This window comes from Chaetura pelagica, unplaced genomic scaffold, assembly GCF_000747805.2.
Source record: "Chaetura pelagica isolate M959 unplaced genomic scaffold, ChaPel_1.0 scaffold228, whole genome shotgun sequence".
Lineage (NCBI taxonomy): Eukaryota > Metazoa > Chordata > Aves > Apodiformes > Apodidae > Chaetura > Chaetura pelagica.
Window position 1 is genome coordinate 174,178 of NW_009954225.1, and position 12,629 is coordinate 186,806.

At 46.1% G+C, this 12,629-nt stretch overlaps 1 protein-coding gene across 1 annotated transcript in view; it reads right to left on the reverse strand.

Annotated features, from left to right (window-relative positions):
- TRABD2A (TraB domain containing 2A) overlaps positions 1-11,681 on the reverse strand; it is a 74,344-nt gene extending 62,663 nt beyond the window's left edge. Inside the window, exons 1-2 of the mRNA XM_010003539.1 lie at positions 11,664-11,681; positions 9,587-10,147 (exon numbers count right to left, since the gene is read on the reverse strand). Of these exons, the coding sequence (XP_010001841.1) occupies positions 9,587-10,147; positions 11,664-11,681 (579 nt within the window). The remainder of the gene's footprint in view (positions 1-9,586; positions 10,148-11,663) is intronic.
- Positions 11,682-12,629: the final 948 nt, after the last annotated feature.

A 12,629-nucleotide genomic window follows, 5' to 3' on the forward strand; every position in this document is an offset into this window, starting at 1 on the left:
GTTGCATTAGCATTTTTACCATGAGATTATGACTTACGTGTCATGACCCTTACGTGTCCTTCTGATTGCATGGCAGGAGGTAAAACCATGGGAAGACACCAGTGTAATTTTGAGCACCTAAGCGATTTAGGCTGCTCTTTCCTGCAAATCAAGTAGAAGAGAAGCCCAAAGCAATAAACAAACCCCTGCTTTTCACCCTGTCTCTTCAGGTGTACCAGGGACCTAGGACTTAATGATCTGACGAAGGGTTTGCAGGTGGAGAGGCAGGAAAATGTTTGGGACAATGTCCAGATTAAAGTTCTTATTTTCTCAGCAGTTTAAATCTTTAAGCAGTTAAACCAGGGCCCTCAGCCACAGTAAAGCTTTTACTTGACGCAGCTGAAAATTTCACATACACTGAATCAGAGGAATCCAGGGCTGCAGTGTCAGTAGCAGAGTCCTCAGTAACACCCTGCACTGGGACACATCCATCAGCTGCAGCTCTCCTGCTAGTTCAGAGCTGCTGATAACTGATTACCACAAGAAGGCCAAGCATCCTTTTAGCTTGCAGAAAGCTATTCAAAATGCCAGTAAGTGCCAGAAAAGTGAAGTCAGAGTGCTGCAGTGACCCAGTCCTGTGCTGCCTTGCCTTGAGCATGAGTGAAAATAAGCTTGAGACATGCTCAGAGAAGGCACCTTGCTTGGACAAGTGGAGCACACCAGGAAACCCATCTCATTGGTGGGGGTAGGATGGCTGATCCTGTGTCACATCCCAGGAAGTCAACAAGTGCCACTTCTGAAAGGTGGAGTGGGCCAACCATACCAGAGGTACTCTTAAGACAGTAAAAAGGCATCTTCCCATGAGCCACATATCTCAGTGGGGTCTCTCATTACAGCTGTTTCAATAGGCCAGCATGAGCATATCTCAACACCAGATATATCCAGCAAAGGCAGCCAGAACATCAGCTTTTACCTTTGGGAGAGAGGAACATTGATGGGATAATGTTTGCTGTCTGGATCGAGTAACATCTGATAGCATCAATTCATTTGCAGCAAAATCAGCCACATTTTATGTACAATTACAAACTCGGTTTATCTGAGCTTTGACTGCTTGATAGTCCATAAAGGTGTGTAAGTATTTCTCTTACATGGTACCGTTTGGGCGACATGAGGGGCATGGGACACATTGATGAACTACAAAGTATCCATACAGAAATTCAGGGTTTGAGTAAATAAGACAAAAATCGTACTCTAGCACTGAGGACACTGATGATGCAGCCCCTGTGCAAAAAGCAACATGCACAGAAAGCAAGACAGGTCTACACAAAACCACACAAAAGCTGACATTAAAAAAAATAAATTTTCTAGTATACTCCTGTAATGCATTTACCAGACCCTTCCTGTAAATCAAGACTGACACAGTGTATGTTTTTTGTTGCCCAGGATTAATTTGACTTCTGGCAATCCGACTAATCTTGTTAGAGCAGAGTAAGAAGATTGAGAAATGCATAATGCCAGCAACCTAAATCTTCCCTTACAGAATTATATTATAGGATTGTGATCACAATAAATTGCAGACTAAACACTGTTATGCATTTGGTTTTAATTGACAGGACTGTTCTTAAAGCTGCATGGATGGATCCCTATTTCTGGTTCCAGACAGTACAGCCAACTGCTCCCTACTTGCTTTTCTGTTCACATTTAACTACTGCATGCTCAAAAAAGATAAGTGTCATGAAAAGGAAGGAAACATGGATGTCTGAATGTGCCAGCAGGATCATGGCCAAGCTTAGGCCAGCTGACCTGTTCCTTATCAACTTCCAAGCCCATCTTCTATCGCCAACAAGCCAATGGAGCTTGAAAACTGTTGGGTCTGAGAGCCAACTTTCAGTGCCACATGCTTTAAGATGAGCCTCCAAGCATCTGCACACACAACCTGAATGCTGCAGAAGACTGGACTAGCATAACCTGGACTGCAGACACTGTGTGCAGGACTGTCACGTATCCCAGGGTCAAACTTTGGAAGGAGAAGAGCTGGGCTGCTGAACTTCTGGGAGCACCATCTCACCTGGCAAGACAGCAGGAAGAGCTGACTCACACAGCAGTGACAGCAAAACTAGCCCACTAACACCAATCCCAGCCTGCCCTGGCATCTCTCCCCTGAAGCAGGGGGGATGACCAGGAGGAAAGACAGCAGGCAGCTGTCACTCCCAGCAGAGCCTGGCACCAGGCAAGTCTCACAGGGAACCTACTCAGGACCAGATGGATGCATACGCCCTATCCTTACTAGCACTGCTGGCATAACTCAGCAGCTCCAGAGAGAAGTCATGCCCTTTTTTTCAGCTGCTCACTTTGGCTTCATTTGGAAAATGAAGCTTCACTTATATTTTGGAAATGACCCTCTCACACCTGCCCTGTGAGGCAAAAGCCCAGCAACCTACCTCCAACAACAACGGAGCACCTACAGAGCAGCTCTTCCCCTGGCACCTGCCCTCAATTCAAGCTGTCGGGGGCTGAGGGATATCCAGAGCCAGAACCGGCACCTGGGACACATATGGGACTCCCTGGTGTGATTATCCTTCACCAATCTGTCTAATCCCTTTGAAAATGTTCACAAGTCTTGGTGTCCGAGCATCCCTCATCAAGACATACTGTAAAAGATTTATGTCTTGTGTGAACATGCATCTATGTGGTATCTGCCTGATAATATTTTTGTTGTGGGACCCAGTATTTCCTCTGTCATCAAAAACAGTAAAGAACACTTCTTACTGCTTCCTTTCTGCATTAGGCCCAACAAAGGAACAGACATCTTAAAAGTGAGTTTCAGCCTCTTCATCCTACTTGAGATCAACCTTTCCAACTAGCTAATAAAAGTCTTCATAAAGATTATAGGAAATAATTACAGGATTATAGAAAGTTGCAAATCAACAAGGATAATGGAAACCATACCCGTTACAAAAATCCCAATAGCTTTTTGTGAGCTTTCAAGTCTACTGGGTAAAGGCCAGTGAACAGAATTCTGAACAGAGTGTCTGCCACTGGAAATTCAGAGCAGTAAAAAAAATACACCACATACTAAAGACAGGGGAAACAAAATGGTAGTCAGTAGACCTGAAAATGTAATATATGTATAGATGACAAACTCCTGTGTAAGCTACTGAAGACCTCTTCAGGGGAAGTTCTCTCCCATACAGTATTCAACATACATGTCAACAACCCACAGGGCAAAATGTCACCAACAAACCACAATTCTATCATTAATACCTTCTGCAGATAAAACGAAGGTCAGGGGAGCAAACTAATTAGGGGGAAGAGGGCAGAGGTGCTGTGTAACTGGATCTCTTTTTAAAACAAAGATTATCTACTGGCTTGCAGTTCATCTTGGCCAACGAACAGACAGGGACTGAATTACAACAAGAGTAACACTTTTTCCTGGGAAGCAGTGAGAGTAAAAAGGGCTTTGAATTCCCCAAGCATGAGCTCTCAGAAAACCACTGTGCCTGAATAAGCCACAAATTCAATGCATAAGCAAGGAAAGATGAGGAGAGTGACAACATCACTGCACCAAGCAGTGGAAAGATGTGAGTTAACAGTTAACATGCAGAAAATGTGACTCGCTAGGAAAGGCTGCTCTTGTGCTCCATTTAACAAAAAGAACATTAAAGGACAAAATCATTACAGTTCCAGTACGTGCATGAGGTACAGAAAGCTGAGAGCTGAGGGTCTTTGGTGGAATACAAACCCTCAGAAAATCAAACCGCTGAAAGCTCAAGCTGAGTTGTGTTCGCAGTCTGTGTTCAGGTTTGTGGCAGAAAACAAAAAAATCAGTCTTTGGAACCACTGTTATGGGACAGAAAACCTGTCAGTAGGATGCAGGAGCCAACTGAGATCTCCATGGACCTGGCAGGCCAGTCTGGGCCAAAAAAGGAACTATCCTACAGCTGCTGGACAGGAGGGTGACAGCAATACAATCCAGTTCTTAGATCAGAAAGGAAGCTGTCTTCTACAACTCTGCAGGCATGTGCATTTAGGCTGCCCAGAGTGGTTGCAACCCTACTGTCCAAGGGAAAAAAAGCTGGCAGATACAGACCCACACTTTGGGTTTAGTAACAGGCAGTAAGTAGTGAGCCCTCGGGATCAGGTGTCAAAACAAGCCACAGGGTTAGGCCACTGTGCCAACCACAGGAAGTCTGAACCAAGATCCGAGAAGAAGCAGAACAAAGCTTAGCACGGGGGTACCCAAATGCCCGACCAATTGCCTGAATGAGTCAACATCCCTGCCCTGCTCCAAACTCCTCACTGAGTTGCTCAGAAAGTATCTAGCCCAGACCTTCTGTATGCTCCCTCAAGTGGCCTCTGAGGCCCATGAACCCTCTCAGTCCACAGAAAGGGCTGTGCTCCTCTGCAGCAACAGTACTCCCACCCAAAGCTAGAGGATCTCAAGTGTCACAGAGTGTATCAGCCAACCAGACCACCAGCCTAGTGTGGACTTGTCAGAGGAGAGCAGGATAACACAGTCAAGTACTCTCAGAGCAGTGTAGACAACTCATCAGCCATTCCCCACTAACTACGAAAAGAGGAAAGTGAATTGGAATACTCACATTGTAGCACCAGTACCAGGCCACAGGTAAGGGGCCAGCAGGTTGTGAAAACTGTGAGGAGAGATGAAGCCACAACTGCTGCCTAATGTCCTCTGTTTCTGATGTGTAATGTCACGAGCAAAGGGCAATTTTAATGGGAAAAACTAGTGAGCTGATTATAGGCATGTTAAGTGCAAATGCAAGGAGCATCTAATGGAACACCTGACCAGTGCAAAACTGGTGCCACAGCAAAAATCCACAGCTAGGGATTTCAAAGCCCTACCACACCGTTAATGCTGTTTGCAACAAAGTCTCCACCCGACTGAATGCAGAGAGAGCCGATCTGCAACTAAATTCCCCTTTTTCCTCCCCAGAGAGGAACCATGAACTCCTCAGATAGTTAATAAGATCTTAATTAAACTGTAATTATGACAGTAGAAATGTGAAACCGCAGCTATTATGGTTCCCACCAGCCAGCCCATTCACCATCCCTGAAGTCTAGACGTGGAGGCTGTAGGTGTGTCTATACACAAACTGAAAAACAAAACAAAACTAGGTCCCAGACTCTTAGCAGCCAAAGATGCAAATATGATCAATTCAGTTTTTCAGCTTCACTTCATGTGCAGAAAACCCTGATGTTCCCATCACCTGAGCTGGGAGGGCTGCTCCTCATACATATATCTTGAAGTTACACCCTTGGGGCAGAAGATGCAATCAGGTTACCACAAGAAGTGTCCTGTCCAACTTGTTAGCAGTGAGTGCTCTGCTTCTCTTGTCAGCTCTTTCATCAAGCAACTGCTCTTTGCTTCGCTCCAAGTTTGGATCTGAACTACTCCCTGCAGAGCTCCCACCATGTGCCTCTCCTTGCTCTTTCTTTCTCTGAGGTTCTCTGTTACTGATGTTGTCAAAGATGAACCTGAACCAAGATCTTATGAATGGCAACACTGCCATACCCAGCCTCATCAACCCAGGAATTAAAGACAAGCTTTGATTTATCAACTCAGTGTAGGGGAAAAAAACAAAACACATTTTCTTTGAAATGAGACTAGCACAATTCTCTCCAATTTCATATCGTATCTTTAGGGCTTAATTTGAAGCCATCAGTGTTAACTTCCTTAGAAGGGGGAAAAGTACAAACCAACCAACTCCCCTTTCCACTTGTAACAAGGCAGCAGTGACTTGGGTTCTTACTTTCCCCACAGATGTGGGCTGCTCCTAAGTGACAGTTTTATACCAGGGGCTATCAAGTGTGGCCCTTGCACCCAAAAGGGTACATAGATTAAGTAAGAAAAATGATGTTGATGTTATGTCAGAAGACTTGTATTTGCAAAGCAGGAGTCTACAGCTCCACAGACTCGTGTTAGTAGTCTGGAACTTCCAAGAGCCCTTTAGAGAAAAGCAGCCATCTCAGTTCTTTGTTGCTTGCAGATGTTGCTCCTTGAGTAGAGGCATGAACAATGGATGTCCTAAAACCCACAAAATTTTCAATCCTAGAAGCTTTTGCTTCATTTTCTACCTGCAACTAACTGTATGAGGAGGTGGCTGGAAGACACAAAAGACAAGACTTTGAAGTGCTCAGTCACAGAGACAGGATTCCAGGAGCAGTCAGTCCTTAGTGGCTTCCTGCTTTCTACTATCACTCAGGCAGCTTTGAAGGCTACTTCTGAACATTTAGCCATGTACTCAAAACACTCAGGTAGGAATAGGGTGCAGTGGCAAGGTCCCGACACAGGAAAGCCACATGGGGAAAACAATTCTCAAATCAGGAACAGCTAACAGGTAGGGTCTTCCAGCAAGTGTCTGTTCCAGGCTTGGAGAAGCCAAAGCAGCCACAGTCTGGGCTACAAAGCAGTGATGGCTGGACAGTGTTTAGACTCCTAAGCCTCAGTCCCATGCAGAGGGTAGACACAAGTGTAAACTCCTTGTGTTCAAGCTCAAACTGGTCTGTAAGAAACCCAGCCTAGACACCACTCGAGTGTGCAAAAGCTCAGCCTGTTCATAAGTGCACAGCCAAGGCCAGCTCATTTTCTGAGCCAATCGTGATCTTCATGGCACTGCAGCTGGAGCCAAGAGCAAAGCTGCGCAGGCTTTAGGCTGGAGCACTAATGCCTCCAATCCAGCAAACATCAAAGTACATGCATAACCTGAAAGTAAGAGTTGGGAGGTCTGAGGGACTGACTCCAGTGCTGGAAGTCAGCAGTGGCAGATTGTGTATAGCTACAAAGCCTTTTATCTTGTAGGATCCCAGACACTGCTAGGAACGAGACCTGCATCCTTATAGGGTATTGCAACAAGAGAGGCACTATCCATGAAAGAAAGTGAGGTGGGAGAAAAAAAGTCCTTAAGACAAACTGGGATAGAAACAGTGTGAAATACAAAAATAAACACCATGATTCTGGCACACAGACAGACTAATCTTTCCATACTCCCTGAAGTTGCATAGTTCTTGGAACCAGAGAGAGGGATTGAGGAGGCAGTGAAGTATTTCACAGATTGTGTACATGTAATTTTGTACCTTTTAGAAATGATACTTTTATGGTCTGGCTATGTGGGCAGCCAGCCTGAGTTGAGCAAGAAAAATAAGACAGTAATGAAACAAAAGATAAAGTGGAAACTGGAACAAATATAGCCTGAGCCCCATGACAGGTTCTGCTAGCTGTTGCATGTGTGGGGTTTTTTATTTTTTTTCTCTTTCTCCTAATAAGGAGAAGGAAGTCTCTTAACCTGGGTTCTTCTGCACTTTGCAGTTACTGAGCATTGTGCAAACCCATGGTGATGATCAATGATAAACTTCTAGAACCTCACCTGCAGTAATACACCAACCAGGCCTTGTGTGATAGTATGGATCCAAAGTCTTTGTTTGGTTTATATTAAACACATAATTAATTCAACTGCCTGAACAAACTGAGAAGAAAACTCAGAAATAAAAGCTTTACAGAATTGCCAACCATAAGATTTCACAAGTCGGGTTCTGAAATAGTCATGAAATCTGTTTAGAAACACAAAAATCTGTGTCTCTGGCTTTCCTTTTCCTTGAGCTGCCCTTACTAGAAATCTACTAGTGGGCAGAAGTGAGGATGTGAATTTGCAAGGTAAGAGCTGCTCCAGACCTGTTCCCCTGTTCCCACTGTGGAAGGGAACTGTGGACTCCTTCCTCCTGAAAGTGAATAGGTGTGGAAGAGGAGCATCTCTTGTGATGTGCATGCACATCTCCACTCACTGTGGGGTAATCACAGGCTCTGATTTTCCTGACTAGAGCTAATTTTCTTTTGTAGTTCTGGCTACCCCAACCCCCCTAGTTGGGCTCCCTCAATAAATGTCATCATGTTGGGCCACCCAGGATACTGCAGCTTTGTGTCCCCTCCCCACACAGCTTCTCAGCTCCTGTAGTATTTATTCCACCTGCAAAAAAAGAACAACAGCCACTCTTTGAAGAAAGCTAAGTGAAGACATAAAGTAAATGTCAACAGTTGCACAAGCTTACTGGGGACATGATTTGCAAGCTATACTTTTCAGTCTCCCTACCACTGTCTTATGAAGCAACAGAGAAAGCACATGCCTCACCCCCACCCTTTCTATCACGTTAAACCAGAGGGGCACCGTCAGCAAAAGAAAATCACAGGCAATAATGTTAATAAAGCTTCAACCAGATAATAGGTGTGGGCAATGGGACTTCCCAGCCCACTTCTAGAATGGCTGCATGCAAACAGTGACAGCACAAGGATTAAAAGCACAGATCAACAAAAGACTGGAGATGCGAATGAGGATGCCCAGATCCAAACCAGGGAATACAGGAGTGCAGATGGCCTGCCTGCAGTCAAGGACTGTACAAGCAATGCACCCTGGACTATCATGCTATTCCCTGCACCATGGCCTCTCCCCAGGACAGGCTGTAGTAGCAGCACTTCTGATACCTGCCTTGAACTCCTGTACCTGCCCTTGCTGGGCTGTGCCTTCCCTTCTGTTCCTTCCTTTCTAACATGAGAAACAGCATCTGCAACATGACAGGCTTCAGGACGCAGGGGAAAGGCACCAGTCAAAACTCCCCAGCCCCATGACCAAAGGTCTTTCTACCTTGGATTACCAGGACATGCTGCAACAGCAGGTCTCACCTATTTCTAAGCAAATGCCACTTCCTCTCCTCAAACTAGCACTGCCCTGGAAGCCAAGGCACAGAAAGCCAGGGAGCAACCTTATGCCTGCTTGTGATCCCACTGGGCAGGCAGAGACAGTGACAGACACTGCTCCCTGGTATATTTAAGTCTAGAGAGGAGAGCCCACAACTACCCCATCCAACACATGGACAACACAGAGGTCCTTCTGCTTGCCTAGTGTGACAATGCATGAAGAACGGTGCTAAATTCCAGCTGGTTTGCAAACACAAAAGCACTTGCAGAAGGGCTTGCACTAGCCTGTCAAGATTCCTGCAGGAAGCTGTGCTGTGCTGACCCTCACCTGGTCTCAGAAGAAGGAAAAAAGCCAACCAAAACCAAACAATCACCAAAACCAAACACTATTTTTCCCAATGAAAAGGATGGGCCTCTATTTCTGAGGGCATTGAAAGGTCTACTGGGATTCTTTTCCATCCAGCAGTTACTTCTCAGCTTTACTCACAGCACTCCTCCTTCCCCTAAGTGATCACACGGCTCTTCTTAACTAGCTGTTACAAAAGCAAGTTTAGACACAGGGCCCCAGCCTGCAGAAGGCTCGGGCAGGGCAGCCCAGACAGGGTCAGAGAGCAGACATCCAAAAGTTCAGTGTCTGTTATGGTGCAGCTTGCCCAGGGCTGCCCAGGGAAGACAACAGAACAGGAGTCTTTCCAGGCAAGGCCTAAATGAATTTAGGATGTAACCTGAACTCCAACAGCTAGCAGATTCTCCCAAGGGCACACGCAGAGGCATGGCCTTCCAGGAATAAATATGGGTCTCTGACAGAGAGCACTTACCCCATGCTCCAGCCCCAGCTCAGGCGGCTGGGATAACCACTCAAGCAGCCTGCCTGGCACCCTGCACACCCCTCGGTCTCACCTGGGAGAAGTTCAGCCCATTGAGTGGGTGGCACTGCTCTTCCACCTTCTCCACAGCGCCCGTTTGCTTCCTCAGGCGCTCTGCTTCCTGGGCCAGGTACAGATCCAGGACAGGCACACCTCGCGACTTGATGTCTACCTCTGTCAGAGAGTTCACCATCAGCATCACCCACACTGGCCTCTTCCGCTCCCAGTTGCCAGCAATGGCATTGAAGAGGTAGTCTGCATACAGCCCTTTGCCCCGCTGGTCTGGGGTCATCCAGGACGGCATCATGAGCTTGACGTACTCCAGGTGCCGCTTCAGCCGGCGGTAGATGTCATGAGGCAGAACATCCTGCAGGTTTTCGCCCTGCGGCAGGAGCTGGCAGCTGGTAAGAGCTGAGATGGTATACGGGTCAGTGAGGTCCAGCTCAAAGTACACAATGTGGCTCTGCTGGAAGGCCTTCTTGGAGTTCTCGGGGATGAATTCCCAGACACGCGTGTACGGGACATGGATGGTGCCAAAGAAGTAAGATGGGGGATCTCTCTTGATGGTCCACAGGAAGGAGTTCAGGTCACTTTGCTGGAGGAGAGGGAGACACAGCTGAGTAAGTACAGACATTCACACCAAACCACTGCAGTACAGGGTTTAAGGAGAACATGGTGCCAAACCAGCAGGTGAGCTGGCTTAGCAGCTTGCCAGCATGGACTTGTCCTAAAGTAGCTTTGCTCACACAGAGTCCTCTTTGACCATCCTTTTTCTCAAGTCTTGAGGCCAAATTTCAATTTTCGTTAATTAAAAACACAAGAAGATTAGTTCTGGCCTTTTCCTCCTGAAAGGCAACACTGGGTCTTCTCAACAGCAATGCCACCCCAGCTCATGACCTAGGCATCTGCCAAAATCAGCAGTAGAGCACAGCCCAAGACGGTTATGCTCCAGTCAAGACATTTATGCAGCTTTCACCTCTTATCAAGTCAAGAGCTGGCATCACTTTGCTGAAGCAGAGCAGGACCAGCAGGGTGTCAATCAACTTCAGCTTGACATCTCCTCACTTCAGCACAGGAAGATACCTTTCAAATAAACTGCAGTAATGCTTAGTCAGAGGATGCCACAGCATCTTGGGAGAACTTTCTGGTCCGTGAGAGACTCCAAACATTCAAGTAACACAAACCACAGCTGGCAGGCAGATTTGTTGAAGCAGGTAGAAACACAGTTTTACAGGGATGTAGGACACGGCAGATGGACACACCACCAAGACCCTTCACAGTCCAGTCCTCCTCCTTCTTAGGGAGCAGAGAAGCACACACAATACCTTGGAAAATGAGGTAAGAAACTCTGCAGGCCAAACTCAGTCTGTGGTTTCAAGGGCATACTCTTACAAACAGAGAGGAGGAAAAAGCTTCTTTCTATAGATTAGCTTTTAAATTGCCTCAAAAAACACACCCATCAGGAAGTCAGAATAAAACTTTAAGTTTGCTCTGCTGTGAAACATGCTTCACAGCATCCCCAGGAATACCAGCGTGCAGGGCTGTGCTCAAGTGCTAAACAGTCCCATGGGACAGGAAAGCAGATGGAGCAAAATGGATCCTGCTTTGATCCTGCCAATTCATTTTATAGCAGCAGTGGGCATGACCTCCACCACCGACAGCAAGCACCCCCCTGGTGCAGTCATCCTTACTGGAGCAACGAAGTAAGAGGCCAGGCTTCCAGATGCACTCCAACATCTGGTCAGTCTTTAGCCAGCAGATAAGTCTACCCTCAACTATGAGGCTAAGTGTGCATGTGTGCTGAGCTAAGAAGCCTGCCTGACTGCCAAATATGTAACAGGCTGCTTGGAGGAATTTATTGGAAGCACACTACCTATAAATTTCTAATACTAAAGACTCAGGGTCAGAAAGGTTAATCTTAAATACTGCTCTGCAATCGCTCATTCCAGACAACCTTCTTCAGCAGCTCTTTACATCAAATCCAGACCACAGCTACGGCAGCACTCCAGCAACATGCTGCTACCAGTTCAGCTTACCAGCACAGACTGACCAAGTATACTCCAAAGAGTTCTTCAGACACTTCTGCAGCACGTCGAGAGTTTGAAGGATACCTCAGACCACGCTAACATCGTGCTACAATTCCAGATTCTGTAGGACAGTCCTGGAATACACTCTTGTATTACAGACCATAAAAACTCTCCTGAAGACCATAGGAAGGAGGGAGAACAAACATGACACAGCACCAAAAAATACACAGGACACAGAGCAACATCTGAGAGTGAATCTGACATAGACCCAGGAAGAACATAGGGAAATGAATATGCAAAGTAAAATTAAGAGAAAAAAGTTCTTTCCTGTCACTAGGAAAATGTCATAAGGAAAAATGTAAGGACACAGCACTGTGGTAGGAAATGAACTGGAAGTAGTCAGCCAGCAAGGAGGAATGATGAGAAGTCCTGCTTTCAGTCCACAAGCAAGCAAAAAGACAGAAAAGACATCTTGGACAGCCATGAGGTTGGGAGGTCAACACTCCTTCACTTCACACAAGTCTGATCGTGTACATGACAGTGTTCAAGAAGAACCATGACTGCAAAGAATTGTAAGGAGTAAGTGGTCACCAGCCAGCTTAAAACTCCCAATTCCTCTCCTGAATAAATAATGCAAACAGAAGGCTCAAACCCAGGCTTTAATGTGGATCATCAGCACTGCTCCAGACTACTGCACACAGCCCAGCTAAGAAGGTGCTTGGCATTGCACTCAAAACTTTTTAGCTCTGTAAATCTCCCCAGCTTTCACAATTGGATACTAAAAGCAGAGTAATATTTATAGCTATTCTTGGTACCACTGAGGAAATCACACAGGCGATCAAGCACAGAGTAAAGAAAGTCTTCCTTTAAAGAGCCAGTTGTGCTGTCTGTCTAACTCAGCCTCCTACAGGGGGTCATAGATCTCCCCGTAGTGTCTGAACCAGTAGAGTAAAGGTGTGAGCTTGAAGACCCAGCAGTTACAAAACATTCCACCGTTTGTTATCATTCCTAGCTGGAACACTCTGCTACTAGTTAAAAGAAAGCTAAGGG